This window comes from Ambystoma mexicanum, chromosome 12, assembly GCF_040938575.1.
Source record: "Ambystoma mexicanum isolate Mex_15411 chromosome 12, UKY_AmexF1_1, whole genome shotgun sequence".
NCBI classification, from domain to species: domain Eukaryota; kingdom Metazoa; phylum Chordata; class Amphibia; order Caudata; family Ambystomatidae; genus Ambystoma; species Ambystoma mexicanum.
Genome location: NC_090936.1, coordinates 518235691 through 518262609, shown reverse-complemented (window position 1 = coordinate 518262609; position 26919 = coordinate 518235691). Strand labels below are relative to the sequence as shown.

Here is a 26919-nt window from a genome sequence, read left to right as displayed (position 1 = left end):
ACCCCTCCTCCGCCTCTGATATCATACAAGAGTGTCTCTCTTTGGAGTAAAAACATACTGTCCCTCTACCAGAGAAGATTCACCGGCCGCACCCAAAGCTCTGCAGTTCCAACTGGAGTGTGCATCCTTGAGTTCCTTAGGTGTGATTAAAAACTCACTTGTTCTGCTCATCCTATGCTTTACTAATCCGCTATACCCCTCTGTTAATCGCTTCCATCCCTGCCATCTGTCTCATGGCCACAAATCCTGACAATTTCACAGTTCTCAGAACTGGCCATCCAAATGTTTGTCCACTATATAAATCACTTAAAAATTAAATTGAGTAGAAAATCCACATTAAAACGGCGTGAGTTTTAAAATCTTTAATCGGATGGAGAAATGCAGAAGAAAATACAATACATCCTTCTAAAGATAATGATTCCTTGGTACAAAGAAGCTTCAGGAGATTGGAAGTCAGGAAGGGTTTAGAAAGATGAAAGAAACAATCTATCAGTGAAAGGTTATCAATGTGACACTGCAGCTGTGGTGTCTGTGTGGATATTCCCATCATAGAGGTGAACAGTCGCAGTGCCATGTCCAATAGGATTAGGGTCTTTTGGCACAGTGTTGGTACTTCCATCGACGATCCCTAAAAAAGGAAATGAATATGGATTATTAAAAGAGCAGCATATTACAGCCAATGCCATGCATCATTTTCTGGGTCATTCTTCAATGGAACCAACAAAGTTATTTAAAGCCACGGTTTCTTAAATAATTTAAATAACGGAACTGTGACCACATAGTCAATGAGCTACACCAGATGGACTTGAAGCATCAGTATAATGGGTCAAAGAATAGGGAAAAGGATCTAAGAAGTTAGGGTAATTCCAGGTACATGATCTGGAACAGCAGTCGCCGATATCTCTGTAACATGAGCGTCCAAGTAAAGACAATTTGCTAAGAAATCTCTGGCAAGACAATGGCCACAGGTATAAATCCAGAAAAACTCACCAGGGAGCAGAGTTAATGTAGTTGGGCACCTACCCGATAGTTCATTTGTGTAAAATCTGATCCATGGTCTTGAAAGCAAGGAGAACATGGAGTTGCTTTGGCACACCTGCAATTCTCAAAGATTATTTTTCCCTGAGCAAATGAGTGATTGGGCTTACGTATGGAAATGTCTGTCTTAAGGGTGTAAAATAATTCACAAAAAACTTGGGGAAGTCAATCTGTGGAAGACCGTCTTGATTATCTCTACATTCTGGAGGAGATCACTCCAATAGGTCTACAATAGGACTACCTTGCATATATGCATAAGGCAGGGCTTGTAGGTTTTGCTATTGACTTAATTGCATTTATATCATTAGGACATATTTTGTGGGCTTCAGAAGGAATTGTCTGAGAGGGTGTAACCGGTTTTTCTCTCTTCTGGCTATCCTGAAAGTGTGTGGTCCCTAGATGATAAGAAGGTGTGGAATGGTGCTAGACCTGCACAGTTGAGGGCCCATCATTATCGAATATGTAATACCACCTGAAACCTTTGGGCCAGAAACCCCAGAGCGTGCTCTTGTAGTAGAATGGGCTCTCCATGTAACCGTTGGGCGAGACTTAGTGACTCGCAAACACTCCTTTCCTCTTTTATCTAAACCAAGAACAAGTACTGGTTTCACAAGGACATCATCCCTTTTTTACTCCTTTTCTGTGACTAGGCCTCTCGGGTCTGCTATTGCTTGCCTTTCTTTGGGATCCCCACGCTCTGCTTCTTGATGTCATTTCCCTCAGTGGAACTGTTGCTCTCCCTTAACAAAAGAATAAGAGGCCTGAGAAGTGAGTATGCCACCTCAGTCATGAATGTGGAGCAAGGGAGCATGGCAGAACAAGGGGATGGACAACTACTATGCATACAGCTTGTCGCTCTATGATCCCAGCCCCTGGTCTCGGCAGGTTACTCTAACCCACTCCTACTTTCTTCCAGGCTCTTGTTTCCACCTTTCGCTGTCTAACAGCTCAGATTTTCTGTTTCATATTTCTCGAAACAAGGTATCCATCTTCTCAATCTTTTTACTAACTCTTGGTGTCTCTCTTCCAGTTTTCTCCCCTTTTGTAATGATTTGTTTACCCTTCTTTCCACACCCAAATCTCGTTGCCACCTTCATCACCCATTTGGACCACGTTCCTCTGTCAGCCTTCAATTTCAAACTCTAAGTTCTCTCCCACTCTTCACCCCTTTTGATCCTATTCTACAAACCCACCAGATCTCGCCTCTTCCTCCCTCTCACCGTCTCCCCCCTTTACAAACTACCTTCACTACCAAGTATCTTTTGTCTCTCCTACCTTCTTCATGCCTTTGGGTACTTTCTTTGCTCCTCTAAGCACCTTTCTCTCCCTTTCTTTTCGCATGCCCAATAACCTCAAAGTCTCGTTCCCATTCTGCATCGCTTTGGGCACCATTCTCTGGCACTCTTCCTTCGCTTTCAATGACTTTAATGTCTCTCACAGTTTCTTCACCTCCTCTGCGCACCCTCTTCACACATTTGGGAACCACCCTCCTCTCCAGTTTCCATCTTGGTGGTCTCTAGATCTCGTCTACCTTCACCACCACCCCTCTTAGCACTCTCTCTGAGCCTCACATTCTTATTCAGCTTCAACATCTTTGGTCACAACTCTCCTGCAATAGGCTTCTTTCTCAAGCTCTGATGATTCATCTGTCTGGTCGCCTGTATCTGTACTCCACCCCCAGGTTCCATTAATGCCCAGCCTGCCGTACCCCTGCTCCAGTCTCCTGGGTCTTGCTTAAACATTTGCTCTCTCCTCCAACCTTCTCCAACTAAACTTCTGCCTCTACTCTCTGGTCTATAGCACCTGCCCCAATTATCCACACTTCCCACTGACCTTGTGGGCTTTTATAGAGCTGTGAGCATGCTTTGTATTTATTTGAAGAACAGGGATGTCAATTTCAAACAGTAATCACTTAAAATAACACATTTACAGATGGCAGAGGCATTCCCATGAAGGGTGCCTGTACAAAAGCACAAAGATGTGAACACGTGGTGAGCCAGTTTATGAGTATGTAACTAAGGGTGACATATACCAGGTGAAAAGAACACAGCAAACTTGTGTGTGTATGTGTATCTATATATATATACATATATGTGTATCTATATATATATATATATGTATGTATATATTACACGGCCACGGTATTGGCCTTGTAGTTATGGTTAAGTTGCTGTTTCCATAGGAAGAGCACTTTTTGGGCGGCCTATAACTCCGCTCCCCCTGGACTAATCCTCACCAAACTTTGCAACAAAAGTATATGGGCCACTCTTTTTTTGCAAAGTTTGGTGATGTTTGGTCCAGGGGGGGAAAAGTTATAGGGGGGGTTCCAAAATGTCTTTTTTTTCCCATAGTGTGAATGGGGGAAAACTTTGCGCACGGCTACATGGCAAACCGCTGGACAGATTTGCGCCAGTGGCAGGGGCTAGTTCCCTGAAAAACCAACAAAAAGTATGCATGTAAAAATGTGTGATATCTATGTCCGCTCCGCGGACACACTTCCTGTTTGCTCCGTGGACAAGATTGCAATTGGCTATTCCGTGGCGTGCTGCCCGCGACCATGTTGCGCTTTCACCGATTGGTTGTGGCACAGCGTGAAGTGCATCGTAATGTTTCGATACGGCCGCCATGTTTACTTCATTTTCTGTTGAACACAAACACCGGCGCTAACAAACCTAACCCAAGAAGACACCAATGCACTTGTTGCACTTATGGAACACTGTTTGAAAAGGGGAGCATTAAAGAGACGTGGTAGTAGAAAAACAAACATGGAATAATTATTCTTAGCACTGTGATACGGTACGGTGCGCCTTACCTCCCATTGTACAAAATGAACTTACTGCGTTCGTTTTACAACACATACACATCATTACTGCAGTCAGGCTGGCATCCTACTGTTTGAAATCTGAGACTGCCACCTGCACAATTTCGTACACACATCCCTTCTGCACATGTAGAAGATTAGCCGTTCTCATGAATAGCCGCTGATATGTTGTTGCAAAATGAGAATGTATTTGCATTCAGAGTGAAGGCCACTGCGTTTTCTGTTTTCAATACGAGCTGAGTACGGCCGCATATTTGTCGACACCCATAAGGGTCCCTTGTTTTTTAACCTTGTGTACAGGGAATGAGGAGATTGAATGTAGGGAGTAACAGTTTGAAAAACATATCGCTTGATAAGGTTATGCTTCAAAAACATTTATTTCGACCATGCAAAATTAGTTCCCGAAGAGCCACTGATCCCTATACACTACTGTGTGCCTGCAGTGCCTGCAATGGAGGTGGTCCAAATCATGAAAGTGTATGTCTGCCGACTATACACCACATTGACGTTATTTCTTCACTTTGCCCACATAAAAAAAATGTTTCCCTAATGATTTCCAAGATTAATGTTCCGGGGCCATGTTTTTGCCCATTATGGACATTGAACATTGTCGCAGTTTGTAGGATAGCACTACCTTTTCCCAAATTATAATAATCATTAATGAAAATAGTATGTGTTAAAATTTGGTTTAGTTGAAAGTTTGCGTGCTGATACACGTTTTGTTTGCCATTCCACCACGCTGCTACCTCCAAATAATAATTTTATTATTAATAGCGACATTCCAGCTTTCAGTGCCGTTCCATTTTCTAACCCTATTTTGGACATTGTACATTGTCGCCTTACATAGGGTCCCCACTGCATTTCGTCCTATTGAATTACATTTTCACTAAAAATGTTATGCGTCATAACTTTTGGTTTATCCAAAGGTTGCGTATTCATACATCTTTTTTTCTCATTTTCCCCGTCAGATATTTCTTTCCCTATTGTCATTGTCACGGATTACAGCTACCGAGTGAAGGATTTTGCAACCGTCATCTCCAATTGTTTATCTCCGGTTGTCTAAGCGTCATAATTCACTGGGATGATCGTGTTGGCCCTCTGTGTCCATACGCTTCTGTCGTCATAAGAAGTAACATTCCATCCTTTCCGCTGGTGTAGATCAGAACGGTTGACGTTGTCTTGCACATCAATGTGGGAGGAAAATTACTACTTTGGCAGCACCGCTTACTTTCTGTGTGTGAAAAAACAACGTGGTCTTTCAAATTATCATTGTCACCCAAAGAGACAACCTTTCCACTTCTATGGAAATGTGAATAGGACGATCATTTCGCACAGGTCATTGTGAGACCAAACAACTTTACTAATTGCACAGGGCGATGATTTCGCTCAGTTTGTTGTGAAATAAAACGTATGTACTAATTCTTATATGTTCGTGTTTCCTTTGCAAATTTACTCTCTCTTTTTCAATGTGGTGTGCTACGTTGCAGGACGTAATGTGTTCTTTTATAGTTGGTACATCTCGACACGTACATCCATATGGACGCATTTGTTTAAGCAGCCAAGGAACATTATTGAGAATGGTACTGCGCGCCACTTGCATTGGGTGCGGGAGGGTCAGGCACATCTCCTGTGTTTTAGTGCCGTCCGGCCAATTTCTGTCACCATCAGGCCAATTTCTGTCACGCAGATTTCACAATGTGGTATGCTACGTTGCAGGGCGTAATATGTTCTTTTAAAGTTGCTACATCATGACACGTACATCCATATAGACGCATTTGTTTAAGCAGGCAAGGAACATTATTGATAAAGGTACTGCGCACCACTTGCATTGGGTGTGGGAGGGTCAGGCCCATCTCCTATGTTTTAGTGCCCTCCAAATACACATATCTATACACCTTTCTACTTGTTCCACTAACGACATTATATGTGGAAAGGTGAGTGGTAATGGTGTTGCTGCCAGCATTTCTGACGTCATTATGCTTCACATCACACAGTTTCTTTGAGATTTTATGTTAACTTAAGTGCAGTACTCCTTAGAATGTTTTACACTCCTTTTTATAGAAAAAGAATTACTACATGTACAACACATGTATGTAAAGGTCACTGACAACGACCGAAAAGCTTTTTGTTGTGCATGTGATTGTGGTGTTATTTTTAACAAGTGTCAGCATGTACATAACAAATCAACGGTACAGCTTCAGTCTCTGAGGGGGAGCCTCTATGTATGGTTAATGGCCACAATGTCAGGGATGTGGCTACTGGTCTTTACTGGAAGGTACAAAACATGGCATTCAGGTTGCCATGTCCACCAGACACTGTCTTTGTGCTAAAGATCTTGCTCATAGCCACAATTTTGTCAAGGACCACAAATGTGGTGCTCCCATTACGGGGACACCGTTTCATTTTTGTCTTCTGCAGCCTGCAATGAAAGCGAAGAAGGCTTTATATCCTACACCCGTTCCCCTTTTCTATGGTGTCCATCTTGACAAAGTATTTCTTTTCTTCAGCTGGGAATGCCAGAGGCGTTCCGGGTGAACAGAAAAAAATCCTCTTTTTTGATACCACGCATTACTGCTGCAAAATCTCGATTGCTAATGGCATTCATTCTGCACTCTTTGGAGGGGAATGGGGTTTAATGATCCAGATGTGTCGGTTTGCACTCGTGCTTGTATTGTGTTCAACACTTGCATTGTGGAGTTCTGCGCCGGGAATTTTGCGATTATAAGTTCCAACCAGAACACCCAATGTACTTTCCCACTATCAACCAGTTACACATGTCATTGTGAAGTGTGTATGATTTTTCGAGCACGCCCCCATGCGGTGCACCAGCATAGGATAATGTACATTTCTTTGGAAGGTGGCCAGTTACTTCAAATGTTCCTTTACAGTATTATGCTTATGTGTTACCATGAGAACTCTGATAAGTGTAGTAAAACATTTTTGTTAAAGTACTATTATGGTGCATTTACACTACTACAAACGTATGGCATTCAGTTAAAGAAAATGTTTACTACATGTACATTATGATTATGTTGCCCACCCAAAAACCGGTAAACTTCACTGCAAAAAAATGTTCGCCCTCCCCTTTATGCTTCACATTAAAAACAAAAAACCCTGAAATTCGCCAGTTATGGCAGACTGAGCCCCTTACATGCCATCACCACTGTGCACTGCTAACACTAACACCCAGAACATGAAAGATGTCATCTCAAATGTCACTGATGACATCACTGACGGCATTACATTCCCCCATTATTTTAAGCTTAGCAACCATAACTCGCACCATCTACGTGCATTGCTAAGACTAACACCCAGGACATCAAACATGACATCACAAATATCATTGACATCACTGATGACATCACATGTGAAAATAATATTCCTAAAAAATCCCTACACACAAGAGGTTCTTTATATTACTTTGGTAGCAAGATGTCAGGGGTGATTGTGTAATGTTAAGCATGTAGTAGGTAGCTAACAATTGAAGACTTAATACACACATGTGCTAGTACAAACAATACATATATATACCCAATACATAGAAATGAGAGACACATACAGGAAAACTGAAGTAAGGAACAAAGAAACAGCAGCATTAGAAAGTGCATCTTCCTGTATACAAATTAATTGGGTATTTGAGGCCTTCTTATTGCCCCGTGTATGTGCATCATGAGCTGAGACCACACCCTAAGGAAAGTACTTAACGACAAGGGTAACGTTTTAATGTGCAGCACCTTTTCAATTTTTATATTTTGATTGTCAGTGAATAAAACCACTTGGCCTACATTTTTCAATGCAATAAAATAAGAGAGGCAGACATTTGATGTCATCAATGATATTTGTGATGTCATGTTTGATGTCCTGGGTGTTAGTCTTAGCAATGCACGTAGATGGTGCGAGTTATGGTTGCTAAGCTTAACATAATGCGGGAATGTGCAGGGTTGTTTGGTGTCACTGTGAAGTATAACATCCCTTTAACAAAGTTTTTTTCCGAATGTACATAATTATGTATGGCAGGGAACAAAAACAAAGGGGCTAAACATGTAATGCCGTCAGTGATGTCATCAGTGACATTTGAGATGACATCTTTCATGTTCTGGGTGTTAGTGTTAGCAGTGCACAGTGGTGATGGCATGTAAGGGGGCTCAGTCTGAAGTGCACAGGTTTTTGGTACGACAACTTAACCATAACAACCCCTCAATAAAGTTTTTTTTGTAATATATATATATATATATATATATAGTGTGTGTGTGTAAAAACACCCGCAAGAGGAGGGTTGTAGCACTACAAAAAAAAACATCAGCATGTCACAAATATCCCTTGCACACATGACCATACCAGCTTCTAGAAAACAATAGTCTTTATTTAATTATAAAAGACATGTAACCAACAAAAAATGTATTTATAGCTTAATGAGGGTGGACACTAGATAAAGTCTCTTCCTATGGCATACAGGTCTAAAAAATACTCGCCCAATTAGGGTGGAAGTTCGCCACGCGTTCCGCTTGTAACACCAAGCTTCCTCAGGCTGATTTGCATCCACATTCGAAAACACCATTTTAAATGCACCCGAAAGAAACCACATCTTGAGCGCTAGGCTCCTCCCCTTCCTCTCTTAGTTCCCGGTCATATTCACTAGAATGTGAAATGCGACCGCCATATTTGACTGGCTGAGTTGTCATTAATATGTATGTTATATTTAAATTGTATAATCACATTCCATAGTAGGAATGCAAACGAGGTATGAAGACGAGCGTATAGCTCAATGCCGTGTTGTCTTCCCCATCACGATTTAAATATACAAAATGACATTACAACGCGTGACTGGAAGCAGTGATGGGGTCTGGTAGGATAGGGAGAGGGCAGAGCAAGCTTCCTCTTTAAGTGAAGCTTAAGTGGAGCTTTGAAGAGATCCATAGTTTGGCTGGCTTTTATTGTTATTGGCCGTGGGTTCCAGAAGAGCAGGGCGAGAAGAGGTAAACAGTGGAAGCGAGAGGAGGCACAGGGAGGGTATGGGTAGGTTGGGGAAAGTTTGAGTAGCAAAGTTGAGTATTTGTATCTAGAGCAGGGGTGCACAACTTGCTTTGCTGGAGGTGCATGAGACAGTGGAGAGCCATCCTGTGACGAATTGCAGTGAGACAGTTTGTAATCTGGTCTGAGCTAGCTGGAGTGATGGAGGGAAAAATATTTGAGTGTCGGCAAAAAGGGGATGGTGAGAGTCGAGATAATTCTTGCTAGGACAGAAGTATAGAGGGTTAAGAGGAGAGGTCCAAGGACTCATCCTTGGGGAACACTGATGGGGCGAGGGCTTGGGTCGAAGGTTAATGAGCTCCAAGAGATTTTAAAGGATCAAGCTACCAGGCAGGTGATCCAGGCAAGAGCAATTTGGAAAAGGTCCTGGAGAGCGAGGAGAGTGTAGTGGTTGATGGTGTCGAAAGCGACAGAAAGGTAAAGGATGAGTATAGAAGACTTAAGAGTGGTGTGCATTGGAAAGAAAGTTGGAGACCTGCACAAGTGCAATCTCAGTGGATAGTTGACTATGGAAACAAGATTGAAGAGGATCTTCAAGGCCATTATCCTCCAAGTACTTAGTGATCAGGTAGAAGACAACCCACTGAAGGACTTTTTAGTAATGAGGAAGGAAAGAAACTGGGCGGTAGTTTGCTGGAACATTTGGGTCAACAGGAATAAGACAATTGCAGATTTAAAGGAGGCAGGGCAGGAGTCCAGCAGGGTATGGGGGGTGGGGTTTGGGGTTGTGAGATGGCGGGGGAGAGGGATTGTGGGGGGGGACGGGGGAGAGGGAGAGAGAGAGAGAGAGAGAGAGAGAGAGAGAGATATACATATATGAACTCATCAAATATCTAATACTTGAAACATGCTCCAAAGACTCAATGCTTTGGTAGCCACATACCAAGCAAATTAGAATCTACCCTTCATGATCAAATAACTCAAAGAAGTGGTCCCGCTCCAGCTTCAGAACTGCAAGCAGAGTAACAGCTGTTTGGACGATTTCAAGTCACTCTTCAGTCCCTCCAGGGCCACTGAGGTCACCTCTGGGATGAGGTTTCATGAAAGAGGGCGAGCACACCTGATGCAAGTGCAATGCAACACCCTCCACAGTCGCACCAGGTTCGAGAAGAGGTGACAAAACGTCCTACTGATGTTGCCCCTGCCCTTTTAGCAAGGGCTAATATTTCGCGACTGCAGCACGGCAGATACACACTACCCTGCAAGATTCCAGACCATGCGGACAGGACTGTTATGCAGTTTAACTGGTCACATGACGACACATGTGCCAGAAAGTTTTACCTTGTGCCTGCCTGATTCACCATGAGATAGATGCTCAGGGCCACGAATGCCGTCTCCATTTACATCATAGAATGGCGGTGTGGTAAGAAACTTTGCACATGAGCACATAAACAAGGCTAGTGAGTAGATTAGTCCCTTTTTATTTGTTTAAACAGAGACTGTCCTGAAGAAAGTGGTTGCAACAAATTATTACCACTGAAACCGTTAGACATTAGAAACTGTAGTGGGGTGGTAGGGAACCTACCCAAAGATACAGTTTTGAACTGATAGACTTTGGACCAACAGGATACTAGGTATCCATAATCTGATCAGATGAATTGTCTTCGCATTTATTTTAACTTTGATGTTTTGGAATAAAAAGACCTCCTGACTATAGGTTAATACATCAGGTCTTACCATAAATAGCCTGGCGGGCCTTCCATAACCTTTTTTTTATGTATGAGTGACAAATAGAATGCAGAGGAGGAGAAAATGAGAAAGTAGAGACCATTGTGCTTTGAGAATAGTCCATTGGTGGCCTTCCAGAATAATATGAAAAATAAATGGAGATACGTTCCTACTGTTTCTTCCTCTGTCCACTTTTAGATAGGCGGCACACCAGCGCAGACTAGTATTAGTCCTCTGCTAGGTAGGATTAGATAGACCATCACCCTATCCTGTGTGCCCAGCGCTGTCCCTGCTAATGGGGCAGGGGTAACATCAGTAGGAAAATTCGTCACCTCTTCTCCATCTTTGTATGATGGGGAGTGTGTTGCATTGCACTTTCATAAGGTGTGCTTGCCCTCTTTTGTGGTAACACTTTACTGTCAGGGCTTACCCTGTTTACTTTGACAATAGGCCACCCATTGTGTGAACCCATCTCTGGGATGAGACTTTTTGCATGGTATTGCAAAATAAGTGGTTTTGGTGTTTGCGCATCTTTGGGCAGTTTCCAACACCATTGGTCAGAATCTACTCCTTTGTGTAAGTTTATTTGGTCTGCTTGAGTAGGATAGGATTTTCCTGCATTCCGATTGGCGGGTCCCTCTCATGACGGAGCTCAGCTGCTCCATTCACTGTGTCCTCTCCGGACACAACATCTCCCCCCCCCCCTTTGGGCAAACAAGTCACTTAAAATTTAGTGAATCTCTTCAATGAGACATACAGGCTTTCTGATGCACCTGGTGGACCTGGTCCGACGCTCTTCCTGCGGGTCCCCTTGATCGCCTCCTGCTCTTGTCTGCTCTTTGTGTGTCGCCGCTCTTTCCTCCTCTCGATCCTCTTCTTTGCATATTTTGAAGTGGGAGACGTTCCGAGTAACCACTCTCCTGGAGGAGCGCCAGAGGCATAGACAGGGTAGGGCTTGAGCAGGCAAGGCCCACTCAAAATCTATAAATGCCCACACAGCAGCGCTGTGGGCATTTGCAGCGTTAATGTCATTCTGGTGGGCTCAACTACATTAGCTTCAGGCCCCGCTTGTAAGATGATCCTCGCTACGCCTCTGGGGAGGGCACAGTTATCATTCCATTCACATGAGATATGGTCAGTTGTTCTGGATTGAACTTTGAATCTGTCTTCATCTTGTCTGCATACAGGCACTTTGCCACCTAAGTCAGAACTCTGCTCGCTTTCTGTTGTCCGAGTACTCCTTCATCTCTTGCTTCTTGTGGGCATCCAGTTCTCGAATCTGCTTCACATTGTCGCTCACTTCATCTGCTAGATGAGGCAGTCTGGTCCTTGTCTTCTTGCCGAACAGTAGTTATAAGGGGCACAATTTCCTGTCGTACCATGTGGCGAGTTTCTATAGTCCCTCAGGATGTTGCACGCAGCCTGGTTGAGTGACATGGACTTTAGTTCATTTTGTTGGAAAACTCTTTTCCAGCTACCCATGAATCGCTCCACCATGCCTTTGGCCTGTGCTCATAGGGGAGTAATTCTTCTGTGGTGGACTATCATGTATTGCATGAATTTTGAGATCTCCAGTATACTAAAAGGTGGGCCAATATCAGACTTCAGGACTTCTGGAATGCCCCACGTGGAGAAAATGTTGTCCAGTACTGGTATGACAGTGCTGGCTGTCATAGACGATATTAGATGCACCAGAGGAAATGGAGTACTCGTCCATAATGACTAGCCAGTATTTGTTTTTTTTCAAAGGGGCCGAAGAAGTGAATTGCGAGGTGAGACCACGGTCTTTCAGACATGTCTGACATCACCAGGGGTTCCAGCCTATTTGGTCTAGAGGTGCTCTGACATAGGTGGCATGCATTGATCGTGCGCTCTACCATTTGGTCCAGCCCTGGGCACCACATAGTGCCTCTTATTTGTCTTTTCATGGCCACTATTTCACAGTGACCTTCGTGTGTTAGATCTATGACAGATTGCCGTAGATCCATGGGAATCAATATTCAATTTCCTCTCATGACGAGTCCTTATGCCAATATCGATAGTTCTTCTGCCACATTCTTGAAAGCATGCATTTCTACAGCAAAGTGAGTTTCTCGTACTTCGTTGGTGCTATACAGTTCTCTCCATCTCCTGGATCGGATCAAGTCCTGGACCTTCCTCAGTGTGACATCTTGCATGGTGTGGTCCAGAATGGTTTCAGGTGTGATTGCGCTGGGAGGGCCATGGTATGTGAGAAAGTTAATGTGTTCATCCGTCAGGCTCTTGTCAGTGGAGTCGCATGGCAGCAGATGTCGCAAAATGAAGTCTGCCGGGTTGTATTAATTTCCCAGTTTGTGGATGATCGTGAAGCCAAAATCCTGTAGCCTCAGCCCCCACCTTTCTATTCAGGGAGGCATCTTGCAACGAGAAGTTCCGTAGAGTAGATGGTCACCAGGGTCTGATGATCCATCACGGTTGTGAATGGTTTGCCCAGGAGAAACATTTGGAAATGTTCACATTCCTAGACGACGGCAAGACCTTCCTTTTCAGGTTGTAAGGACCTGGTCTCCACCTCTAAAAGGCTCCTGCTGGCATAGACAATGACTGCCCGGGGAGATTCTCGTCCCAGTTGATGATGTGCCAGAATTTCTCCCAGGCCCACTCGGCTGGCATCGACAGTCATCTCTGTGCACAAGTTCGGATCAAAATTGGCCTTGAGTTCTGCTGATGAAATGTCACTTTTGATTTGTATGAATGCATCTTTGCAGTGTTGTGAGCATTGCAATGGTCTGCCTTGCTTGGTGAGCTCTCTAAGGAGTTCACTGGTAGTTGCAAAATCTGAGGTATCGGCCACAGTAGATGGTCATCCCCAGGAACGACCTGACTTTGCTGACGTCTTTCAGGGGTGAGATCTCTGAGAGAGCAGCAACCTTGCTCTGGTCCGGGCACATGCCCTCTTGTGAGATGTGTCCATAGAACTTGAGATGCGTCTTGTGAAAGACACATTTATTGCTGTTGAGTATTAACCCAGCTTCGACTAGTGCTGCACACACCTGTCATAGGGCGTGATCATGTTGTGCTAGTGTGGCCCAAAAGATTAAGATGTCATCGCTATAATTGAAGCAAATGTTCACATGGCGAATCACTCTCCTCACACTCTCCTGAAATATCTCAGCGGCCGAGCAGATGCCAAAACAAAGTCTCTTACATCCGAAGAGTCCATTCCGCGTGGCAAACATGGTGATGTATCAGGATTGTTCATCTATCATGATCTGATATCCTTTGTTCAGGTCCAGCTTTGAAAACACCTTTGCTCCATTTAGTAGGCTGATCATGTCATCCAGGTGCATTCCGGGAGACCTCTCATGCCCTATTGCCTTATTCGTTTGGCACCTGTCTACACATAAGCGTAACTTGTTTGTGGATCCTCTCTTGGGAACAGCAACTATGGGGAAACCAATGGAGTTGGACCATCAGCGGGTTCTATTATTCCTTCGCTCAGCAGACATTGTATTTCCTCTTCCGCAAGTGGTTGCAGGTATACCGGAATCCTCCTCAGATGTTGAGCAACCAGCGGTACAGATTCATCGATGTGGAGCGTCACGACACCTGATGCCTTCAAATAAGGTTGGGAACATCTGTCTAGCCGAGAATCTGGGCTGCATGTTGTACGTCACTGCAGCAATCTCCATCTCTATGGCCGTTGGTGCGACCAAGAAGGGTGCTCCCGGGACCTCTCCTTGGAGAACATGGAAATCGGCTTGTGTGCACTTCTCTTTATATCATAGCGTTGTGGAGAACTTTCCATGATTTTGTACGGGTCCTCTCGCTGCACACTGAAAACCTTCAGGTCAGGCAGATTTAGTCGTGGAGGAGACCTCATTTTACAGTATTCTGACATGCACATGATGTTTAGAGTGGCGCCAGTGTTGATGAGTAATTTGGCCTGGTTGTCTCCCACCAGCAGTTTGCGGTCACCTTCAAACGGGACCATCATGCTGTTCATCGTGTAGGCGGAATCATGCAGAGTTGTTTCTCTGGGGGGTGATAGACAATTGACAGGAAGGACCCTTCTCTAACATGGCGCAGGAGATTTCGCCTCGCATTTGCATCTCCCCTTGGCCCACTGCTGCGTGCACTGAACTCTTGTTTTGGCAGTGCAGACAACAGCCAGGTTATTTTCCCGACCTCATTTGGTGCAAGCACGTCCGAATGCAGGACATTTCACTCCTTCCTGATGGGGAAATGGAAGACTACACAGATAACATTTTTCCAGATGACACAGTTCCTCTGGGCACATGGTTGCTAGTGGGTCCCCCTTGGGATCATGACTAGACTTTATAAATGTGCTCTCTCCCAGGCACGTTAGAGGTCTCAATCTGCAAGGCTTGTGCATCTACCCTGGATTCTGTCCTGGCCATCAGCAATATGGTGCATAGCGGGAGAGGCTCTTGGTGTAACTTTTTTCTGAATGACAATGACAAACATCCCCCTATGATCCTCAGTGAATGGCCTCTTCGTTCGAGAACGTATGAAACTCACAATGCTCTACCAACTGTGTTCAAAAGGTGTCTCTCGTCATTGATGTTACGTTGAGGTTTAAAGTACATGCTAGAGAGGCAGTGAAGCAGGAAAAAAGTGGCGGCGGGAGGAAGAGCTTGGCGGTTCTTAAGGCTGGTAACTTTAGGAGTAAGGGGAGAAGGTTAAGCCTTATGATATAAACTAAGCCACCTTCCACACAGAAGCAGGAACCAGAAGGTAAGTTTACATCTAGGTTTATTCTCCAGTTATAAAGTAGAGGAAGCACTGGGACATCCATCCAGCCCAGCACATTAGGTCCAGCTGACACCAGTAGAACCCAGCACTCCAAACCTCCACCAACACTCTACATAGAATGTCAGTGACATCACCAAACCATCATAATAACACATAGCCCATAATCAGGCCCCAGCACAGATTATGCCACCTTACCACTAAATAATGAGAGAGCTGCTTTCTTATGCCATGGATACTAATATGTATACATTTATTAATGCGCCTTAGGATGCCGAGGTATCATTCTAGCTAATTCTGATTACAAAGAATACTATGGCAGAGTGTTGTCTGCTCATGATTTAATTGCTAAACCACTGGGGTTATGTCTGCAGCACATTTCTGATGGCCCCAAAAGGGCTCAAGTTCAAAGTTTGAACTGATGCAAGAATGTGTACTTGGAACTGGAGAAGGATATCCACTATCCATGTCCTACTGCAGGCATTACCCTAGATGGCAGTGGGATTGAATATTGGGTATCTGTATTGGAAAGTTCCTAGTCCCAGAGCCCAGTGAACATTGCAGGCTTCCAACTTCTTTCAGGGGCAGCTGTACACCTTGAGTAGGAGTTTCCTCTGTGGGGGCCATTTCCTCTTTGACTTTCAACTCTGCAGGTGCAATCAGGAACGAGCACTCAGAGCTAATCTCAGGCACGGTTAGCTGGTAGGTGCTCAGTCATTATTACAGAACAGCTGGGTCAAGCAGAAGGCCCTTGTGCTGACTGTGCTCTATCTCTCCCTGCGCTCTACCTTTACGCCTGCCCCCCTTCCGCCAGGTGGGAGGCAATCGGCTTGGCACCTTCGCCTCATGCCCTATCTACTGGCCTCTCTGGCTGTGCCGCTCTGTTTGTGTTGGCGTGGCAATGTGCCTTCCCGCTGCTGCTTCCTTCAGCTTGCCCACCTCAACCTAACATTGCAGAGCTGAGGGTATACATGGCTTTGGAAAATCAAGGTTTTGGGCCCCTCAGAAGTGCTAAATTTATTCTCATCTGTAAGGAGGGGGAATTTCTGCGCATTAGCTGCCTCCCCCTCCCCTTCTTAACACTGTCGCTTTGGAACTTCGTCAGGCTTTTCAGTCAATTCCGGAGAATTCCACACAGTGGGTGCTAAGGCTTAAATAACATTAATTCTCCTGCCGCAGAGCAAAGATGTGTCCCCAGGCTCTCTCAAAATCATATATTGTGGTTGGTGTCTAATCAGGAAGTCTTCTATTAGGGAAATGTAGCATGGGCGTAATTTTAGGGGGGAGACAGGGGTGTTCCCCCCCCCCCCCCCAACTTTCATGGCACACCATTTTGCCCCCATTCATTTAGCTGGGACACCTTTTCTTCAGATGTCATGTCCCCCCCAACATTTTCAGCAAAGTTACTCCGTTGCAATGTCAACCTCGGCGGCGGGCGGACCCTGTTGGAAACGGCCCTCCACCCAAGTTACCAAGGGCAGACGTGCAGTTACTGACAGGGACGGCCTGCCGCCGGGGTTAATATCTCGCCATTTGCACCTTTGTAGTTTGCCTACACGGGTGCTAATGGTGGTGTGCTTTTTTTAAATATATTTTTACAAAAAAAAGGAAGAAACGCAACTTTGTGGTGCAGCTCGACTCCGCCAGTGCTGTCAGGGAAGTCCATTTTCCATGTAGATGACTGTAAGACGTCATCAACATGGACAATGGATTTCAGAAGAGTAGCATGTTGAAAAAAGGACGCCATTAGCACCTGTGTAGGAAACTAGATAGGTAATAAGTGGTGAAGGGGGAGCAGAGAAGGGAAGCGCTCGTCACCAATGAGAATGCTCGGAACGCTGTCTTTCCTTAATGAATACAGCCTGTGTTCCGAGCATTCGTATTGGTGAATGGCACCCACCACGGTGCTAGTGGGAGTTATGTTTGAGGATTCCCCCCGTAAAACACACTCTCAAAAAGCATTTTAAAAATAAAGTGCTCAGAGAAGTCATCCTCCATCTATTGCTGCTCCAACAAAGGCTGATTCATGGAATTATTTGCACCGAAAAACAGGGATTTGTGCACCATTCTCCCCGCAAATCCCTGTTTAACAAATGGGGATTTGCGGGCAGAATGGCGCCCAAATCCCCGTTTTTCGGTGCAAATAATTCCATGAATCGGCCCCAGAGTCTCTTTTTCCTCGGTATCTGCAGAAATGATCGAATACAAAAATACCTAATGATAAATGACCAAGGGCCTCATTACACGGATGGCGGAGAACCATGGCGCTATTAGCGCCATGGTTCATGCCGGTAAATACCGGCACCGCCTTGGGGGAAAGGGGAATTACCGCCCCATTCCAAGGTTGGCGGGGCGGTAATTCCCCCTTCCACCATTGCCCTTCCCCATTCCCATTTTTGCCCCATAGGGCATAATGGGAATGGGGAAGGCGCTAATTACGGTGCCGCAAATTGCGGTACCGTAATTAGCTCCCTGGGTCCCTTTGCGGGTTGGTTTTTAACGCCTGCAAAAAGCAGGCGTTAAATCCCCCAACCCGCAAAGGGACCTCGTAGTAATGCGGTAAGGATTTACCGGTACCGGTAAATCCTTATCGCCATCCGTGTAATGAGGCCCCAAATCTTCTTGGTAGAATTCATTAGGGATTTTTATTCACAATGGATGGCTGGTTGGGGTAAGGGGATAGGTTAAGGTGGGGGCGGAATGTGGGGTGTCCCCCTGCATTATATATAAAAAAAAAGATCAAAATAAAATGTGGTAATTTCTCAGTAGGTCATTTTTTTCCAATCTTTTCACTGTAATCCTTGTTCCTCTGCATGGTCCTCTCAAGGCTGGAATGGGGAAGCACTATCTGTTGGGCTAGCAACATAGATCGTTTGCAAACCCCGAAGAGCACAAACACTGTGTGGTATCCATCATTTTTCTGTGTTGCACCAATCATCTCACACTCCCCAAAGGAGGGAAGCCGTACCTGTGTTTCCCCTTTAGGGAATACGCCCACTTCAACGGCACATGTATTGTAAACAAAGCTCTTCAGTGAAGGACCCTGGAATAACTCGTCACAGTCTAATTGTTCCATTCTATCTCTTACTCATGCAGAAATATCAGCTTTTTATTATTAATAAGCTGGTGCTTTTTCTTTTTGCAAAATCTTTAAATATTTATATATACATGACAATACATGATGAGCATTGTGGTGAACAGGCACATTGTTATGTTGAACATTCAATGCAACATGTTTACAGATGTCCTAAGGTGTAAACCAACCACTTATACAGTTAACAGATAGCTTGCTAGTAAGTGCAATGTGCCTTGTGGTTAGGTACAAAACACACAGGATGGAAGTGTAGATTGAAGGAGACGTTGATTGTAGGTCTCCTATGCCTGGCCACAGTCTGACCTCATATTTGGTCTAATGCAGTATACCAAAGCATGGGCGAGGAATTACTCTGTAGGCAAAGCTGATGTAGGGGCCAGATAGGAAAGCACAGGGAGGATCAGAGTCCCGAACCTGCTTGCCCACGGTATGCTATTAATCAGTTATTGCACCCAAGTCCACCTATGCCAACTGCTAGAGGAATCGAGTCGGCTCATACAAAGGAAGAACTAGCATTGGAAAAGCCAACCGTTTTGGCTTCTCTAAAAGCACTTGCCGGGCCTTGCAATCATACTAGCCTACTGCTTGCACCACTTGCGAGCTTTTGCCACCTCGTGGCCAGGTAGCATCATTATCATATTATGCCCAGGGTTAGGGCTCATACGGCAGGTCATTCTAGAATGACGGGCACTGCCATTATATGATCTGGTATTAACACTGCTGTCATTTACTGCCATTGGAAATTAGGTGATCACACAATTGCAATCAGAACGGCCCAGGGAGTGCTCATGTGCCTCACACTGTGCACGTGGCACAGTAAATTGACCGTGTAACCTTTTTGTACAAGGTTGGCCCTCCATGCCGTATTAATTGGGTCACTCAGTACACAATCACCAGGCATTCAAAATCTGCACATGGGTTAAAAACGAAGTGCTTTTCAATTTGGAATGGACGGAAGGAGTTTCTCAGTTGGGACATAGACATTCTTTGACTCACGCTACCATACGGGGCCTCTCATCTTTTGCAGACACAGTAAAACAAAGGTGTTTCCCAGTAAACCCATCCCTTAATAGCGTAGTGATAAGTTTACATATGCCCGTGATGGAGAGAGTCTCTTGTTATCCTAGAAGTGTTACCTAGGAGGATAGTGGCAGGAGGTCACTTTGGTGGTATTCAAGCACAGTCTCCTTAACATTAATACACCAGCATTGATCCTGTGGAGGCAAAAGCCCCTTTTACTGGCCCAGTGTCAATGTGCCGATGGGAACTATTTTTTTATTTTTTATTTGTATGTAATCATTAAGATTTTTTACAAAACAGTTGTGCAAAAAACAATTTCGTCAGCATGAGTTCTCTGTCCAAGAAAAATCTTGAAAGTTCTTTTGTTGGTCAGGTGACTAACGAGGGGGACTTTTGTAAAAGTAGAATGGAGTTTACATTTTTTAAGATGTTAAAGGTTGCCCGTTGCCATTGTGTTCTATCCCCCCCCTATTGGTTTCGCCCAACAATTGTCTTGATCACTGAGTGCGGACTCGCTTAAAACGTCCGGCAAATATAATTTGCATAAGCCTCCAGTGCTAGCACACTGAAGGATCAGAAGACGAATTGATTCCGTTGCTGATTGAGCACTGGAAACTGTGATGGGAACTACATGCATGAGCCTTCAGGCACACTCCTTCAGCTGGAAACCCCTTTACACAAGCTGCCATGCATCCGGAGTACTGGCAGTAGGCCACGCCTCTACCTGAGCAAACCAACGCGGGAGCACCAGAGGATACAGGCAAACCATCTTGGTAAACCTCTGTGCAGTGATTATGTAGGTGACAGAAGTGTCCAGGGAGGTGGTGAAATGAGCCATTGAGGTTTTCTTTATTGATGCAGTTTTATACATCGTGTTCGTATTCTAACATCCCCAGATTCTTTTTAATTTGCAAGTGATAAGACCTAGTGTAGCGCGCATATAGGATTGCTAATATGCTATATGTGAGAAGGAGAAAGCAATTTGCTTTTAGGATGACGTCATAGATGAAGATCAGAGTGTATACAAAATGGAAGAATCAGAGGTCCTTTCCCTCTACCATGCTATCTGATAAAAGGAGAAAGCAAATGGATGTTTGGATATTCAAATAGAGTGTATACATTTTGAAGCGATCAGTGATATTTGGACTTTACGAGCAGTGGGCAACAACCGATGTGAGGTGGGAGGGAGTGGAATGCAGGTGGCGAAAGGAAGGCGTGTGTAGCAGCAGGGCAAAGCCCAATAGTGCAGGCCGGGTGACCATGAATGGTACACTTCAGGGTTGCCTGTGTCAACCCGTGATTGGAGAGGGGCCTCGTCTGTGTGAAAGTGATCGGGGCAGGGGCGGAGTAGTAGCCCACCATGGCAAGACATAATTGGGCTGGAAGCCACGATAGTCTGCTCTGGGAGCACCAGTATCATGCAGGATAGAAGAGGGCCATCACCCGTGAAATGGGAAAAGGAGGACCACCTGCACTAGACTAACACGTTTATTTATTTATTTGGTTATTTATATAGCGCGCCTAACCCTGCGGTATCTGGGCGCAAGTTTACAGGTTAGTCAGTTACAGCAATTAACAATACATCATGTAGCAGCAGGTACATACATATTTTGGGTTATATGTATTTGTAATACAATAAGCATGACAAACAGTGGAACAGTACTGTTTACAATGTGAAACTTATAACGGTCGTATATTTCGTGTATAGCAGGCACATACATAGTAGGGCTGGCTGCATATTATAATGCATACACATAAAATGAGTTAACAGGATTGTTTTTAGCTGGGTGAATAGACTAGGCAGTAGTTTTGATAAGGGTATGTTGGGGCAACAGGTTGGGGAGAATGATGTGGGGGAGGGGGAGTAACGAGCATGACGATGCGGAGCATTATGTCTGGGAACTGAGGTAGTTCCACCCACGATGCCGGAATCCATGTGACCAGAATGGTGGAGGTGCAGCAACTGGAGAGCTAAGCCGGGGTGCAGAATAAGTAGGGTGGTTGGGCATCCCCAGTGGGGTGATACAAAAAGACTCCTCTTAGTGGGGAAGGCGTTTCAGTTTTATCACCTGTCTTTGAGGTGTTTCTTGCAGAGACGAGTGTTCAGATATTTCTGAAAAATGAGGAGGGATTCTACAGAACATAGCCATGGATGAAGAGTCCCAGATTTTTGGTGGGGGCTCAAACAGACACTGACTGCTTTTCAGCAGGAGCTTTTTTGAAGGTAGAGATGCCCGCTCTCACTTCTTCTTTGCTTTGGAGAGCCTAGAATCACTGGAAATCTCCTGCAGGTGTGCGTTGTTATGTTATGTCACCTGATCTTTTAAAGTGCACTGTCATCCGAAAGGGTACAACGTCCTTTCATCAGGGTTTTTTTTACCCCGATCTTTTTTATCGAAAAATACCTGTCACATTTTTTTTTGGGGGGGTTAATAATTATATATGGGATGTGGGTTTTTGACAATAGATATAAACTGAAAGGGAATGGGGGGTTGGCGGGGAACCCCCCAAAAAAATGTTTTAAAAAAATGTGATGGGTTTTTTTTGATAAAATTTGCGGTAAAAAACCCCACGAAAAAACATCCCGCGATGAAATGACATGGAACCCATCCAAAGATATCTTGGTGCTGAGAATGCAAAGGGCAGGCTAAACGATGTAAGAGAAGGGTCTTCAGGGATCTACTGAATTGCAGATGGTTAGCAAGGTTTCTAAATGGTGGCAGTAGATCGTTCCACAGCTGGACTGCCGCCACGGAGAAAGCCCAACCACCCTCTCACGTGCAGCGGAAAGACGGCACACATACTAGGCCAGCAGACCTAGAACGGAGCATCCGTTTATGGAGGTGGACCAGATAAAATGATTTAAACTTAATGTGCTGGCCTACGGGTAGCCAATGCAGTGCATGCAAAACTGGGGAGATATGAGCTCCATATGGAGATCCAGTGGCAACTCGGGCAGCAAGATTGTGTAGGTGCTGGAGCCACTGGGCAAGACGCTTGGCCTGGGTGAGATACAGCGCATTACAGTACTGGCTAAGGACCAAATTGGCTACAACTGGTGGCCTGAGTTTAGGAGTTATAAGGGGGAGCACTTTTTTTCCACAGGACCTTCAGGTGGAAGTGTACCGCTTTTGCACACGGCCGAGACCTAGTGCTCCATATAGAGAGTAGAGGAGATTATGACCCCAAGATTCTTTACAATTGTGACTGGAACAGGGAGGAGGCCAAGGAAGGATGGCCAGAAAGAAGGCACCCAAAGTGAGGGATTGTGTGGGGGTGGGAGGGCACCCACCACCAGAACCTCTGTCTTGTCTCCGATGAGTTTCAGCCAGTTGTGGTTCATCCAATCTCCCAGTGCCTTTCTGCCATGGGAAAGGCATGACGACATCTCAGCCTGCTCAAGATTTAACCGAATAAGGATGGGAGTGTCATCAGCATATGAGTAGTATCTAATGCCGAAGGAGCAGATGAGACATACAAGTGGCCGAATATAGATGTTAAAAAGTATAGGGACTGTTACCTGGTACATTTCTGATTCTGCACTTTCTTTTGGTTTGAGATACATCACATCTGAACCAGAAGACTGACCTAATGATTTGGCATAAGGACTGGCCTAAACATCTAACAGCCATGAAAGCAGATGTCGCAGACTGCAACCAGAGCACAACCAGCCGAGCTGTGGAATGCCTTCCAGGCCTCAGAGATGGGTATCCATAGCCCTCCCTCTTCGAGAACATAAACAGCACAGTTCTGAAGCTGCTGGCTAAAGTCCCAAGGTCGATAGGAGCCTGCCTTGCAAAGACAATCTGAAGTTACAAAATGTACTTGATTCCCACTCTTTGGCGAAATGACCTGTTGTTATGAATACGTACGGCTAATGGGAGGAGATTAATATGTAGCTTTGCATTGTGCATAACTATGAGCCAGGCCCGGGAGGGGGCAGAGTCGAATGGAGCCCTCCAGAGCCTGGTGTGTGTGTTAGCATTACAGCGTGTTTACACCCAAACCTCTGGCTTTGTGTATTATTTGTGTCTGAGTGCCGAGTGCCTGGAATGCCTGAGACGGTGTGAGGGAGCTGGAAATCCACTAGTCTCAGGGAGAGCAGGGCAAACAAATGTAACAGGGACAAGGCGGAGCCCTGAGGGACCCCACAAGAATGAGAGCAATGGAGTGAAAGAAAGGGGGGGGTGACTTTGGCCTCTCTCAGCCAGGAACAAGGTGAACCAGGCAAGCATTTGGCTGGCAAAGCTGGCCTGGGCAAGGTGGGCCCACAAGGTAGGGTGGTCAACGCTGTCAAATGCCACTGAAAGATCAAGCAGAATCAGGGCTCCCACCCCACCAGCGTCGACCAGCATTTCCATGTCATCCTGGACTGACACAAGGACACTCTCTGTGCCCCAGCCTGGCTGGAATTCTGACTGGACAGGGTCAAAGAACCCTGAGGTCTCTAAAAAGGATGAAAGAAGTGGGGAGATCAAGGCCTCTAGGAGCTTCATGAAAAAGGTCAACAGTGAGATTGGATGGAAATTAGATGGAAGTGACGGGTCTAGAGAGGGCTTCTTATGAAGTGAAATGGCAGTGGCTAATTTCAACTCACAAGGAATGTATCCTGACTGGCAGGACACAGTAATGGCCTGAGTACGCAGAAGATCAGTGGATATATCTCATCACCGCCAGCAGCACCGGGTCTGAAGGGGCTGCCGACTTTAGTTGGTTAATGTAGATCTTTCTATGCAAGATTGAAATCACCTGGAGCAAGATCAGAAAACGGATGATGTACTGCCGTCGTGCTTTTTAATCGTGCCCACCTTAGCATTTCAGAGGATGGTGACAAAATGAAGCATCAAACGTGCACTTGGATAGAAAAAGATGCGGTTTGAAGGAAATCTGTTGATTTTGGAGTCCCAAAAGCATTACACTAAACTGCAATGTGCTCCCCATCTGGCAATTCCCCATGCCTGGGTGGCCTGTCGAGGAATACCCGTAGCAGCTACGGGACCAACAAAGAGTGCTGTGACATTATAGTTGCACGTTTTCCTGTCTACTGCTGGCACAGACCCTACATGGCCTTCAGCTCTGTGCTTGCTTTGTCAGTGCAACAACTCTTATTCATTTCGTTGTGACACCATTCTGTTGCTGTTTTGTCAGACCATTAATTATGCAAGAAAATGTTACTTAGTAAGAGGGGCCACTTTTGCAACAGGTGTGGATTCCTTAGAGTGGCCTGAATGCCACAATACTAAACATTATTAGAGCTTTTGTTAAACATGAACGCTTGACACCAGAAAAATGTGGCATAGCATGTTGCTTGCCTTGAAGATGTCACAGATGGCCTCAAGAACACTCCATCTCCCGGATGTAGTTCAAGGGCTTTTATTTTGAAATCGGCCCTAATGGCTATCACAGTCTTTCTAACCTAGGGACGGGCAGTCCCACCCTTACCCAGGTGTCCCTCAACCCCAGGCTAGCATTAGAGGTCGATAACCACTACTATCTAAAAAACAATCTGTCTTCTCTTGATGGCCTAAAGGCATACCTTATCTGTCTGGACTTCCTCCGGCAACAATCTTGGTGACACCCATCGGAGACTCTGGTTGAATATTGCCTTTCAATCACTCTGGGTACTCCCCTGATCTTCTATGCCCTTCTTTTCCTTTCCCTGATGGTATATTTTCTCTCTCCTTTCCTTACTACTGTCAACCCTTCCTCTATCACGTCCCTCTCTTTCTTTCTCTCCAGCTTTCCCTCTGCTTCCTACTACTATCCTCTCCTACTCCGCTACTACTCTCCTCACCACTACTACTTCCACCTCCTGATCAGTCACCCTCTTTTCACACCTTTAGTCACCCTTTCACTCACTCCCCACTTTCCTATTACCCATCTCACTCACACACCTTGGAAGGATGGCAAAAGTCTCTTTCAAACAACAGTTTTGCAAGGATGACCTCCTGGTGTACTCTTCTGCAGGAATCCTTTCATAGGTTCTTTAGATCCCCTACTATACTCTCCTGCCAGGTATCTTTCCACAATTTCTTATTCTTCCTTATATTTTGCGTGATTGCCTAGTGTACTCACCTGCCAAGAATCCCCTTTTTGGGGTCCTGTAGATCCCCTGGCTGCTTCTCTGTCAGGTATCTTCTTCCCCACCCCTCAATGTTAACTGCCTGATGTACTCCTTCCACCAGGACTTCCTCTCTGAGTTGGCAATCGTTCAGTATGGCACAGTTGAATTCCTTCACTGTGTCTATACTTCATTGGCTTGAGGTACTACTTGTTACAACTTCCCCACATTGATATCTCATATATGGAGAATTGTTCAAGTTCTGTCTTTCAACTTCTTCATTAGTATTCTTTTGCTTGTAATAATACTTTCCCCAACTTTCCCCATATTGACATCTCATACATGAGGATTTGTGCAAGTTTTGAGTTTGTATTTTACTTGGTCGGCATTCAAAACAATTTCTGGATTGCTCACATGCCTGTTGGTATGCCTGGGGTCCCCAATGGCTCTGGGCAGACTCACCGATGTCTATTAGCATTCTTGATCCGTGACATGTTGCAGTGAAGCTTCCTCTCAGGGATGGCGTTTCCCACACCGCAGACCCTCTCAGCGCTTCTGCTAGATTTACGTTCACCTGCAAGTAAGACGGCATGACCGCATCCCTGGTAGCTCTGCTTTGGCTGCTGGCTCCTCGACAGTTCTCTCACTGTGCCTGCTGAGTCTCTTGCGACCTTTTGCCATGCCGTTGGGCGATGCGTGAGCGGCAGTGTGGAAGTGTCTGCCTTCTCCTGCAGGACTCGCTACTGTGCTGCTTCCTTCTTCTCTGGTTCCCCTCCTCTGAACACGGACACCATTTTTAAATGTCCTGGGCACCCTGGCTTTATTACAACAAATAGTCTGCATGTTTAGCTTGCTGTTTCCTTCAAGCCACATTAACCCCTTCTTCACACTTTACTTTTGAATATGCGTTTTTGTTTTTCTTTTGTGATGCAGAGGGGGGTGTTCTGTGTTGCTTAGGTGGGCATTGGGGTTTGATTGGAGTTCATAGTTGCATTTGTTTGTTTGCTTGCATTAGATAAAGACAAGAAACCACATGGACTGCATAAGGACGAAGGCTCATTTTGGCTGCTCCAGGCTCTAAAGTTATCCAGGATCATCCTCTGCTCGGGGTTCTTGAGGAGGTCACTTTTGCACCATTATCCACGACTGGTTAAACCCTAGTGGTTAGCCCGGGGCTAACATCAAAGCATCTATTTATCATTAATTTAAAGAAGAACCCTGCAATGTAGCTCCACAAGAGTAAAACAACACACCTGTTTAATTAAACACAGCGTCTCCTGAGACTGTAAAGTTAGGCCGCCCTTCAGTGGTCAGAGGTTTACTCAGTTTGCGAAGCACATGGCGTTTCAACACAAGAACATTACTTCACTGTGGCCACAGACAAACGGGATGGTAGTGAAGTTGATGTCTCCATTGAAGAGAACAAATCAAAAG

General features: G+C 45.2%; 1 protein-coding gene across 1 annotated transcript in view; it reads right to left on the bottom strand.

Moving 5' to 3' along the window:
• Nucleotides 1-352: 352 nt before the first annotated feature.
• The window catches only part of LOC138513727 (hemagglutinin/amebocyte aggregation factor-like), a 54432-nt gene continuing 27865 nt past the window's right edge, over nt 353-26919 (bottom strand). Inside the window, exon 5 of the mRNA XM_069628804.1 lies at nt 353-628. Coding sequence (XP_069484905.1) covers nt 586-628 — 43 coding nt within the window. The 3' untranslated portion in view covers nt 353-585. The remainder of the gene's footprint in view (nt 629-26919) is intronic.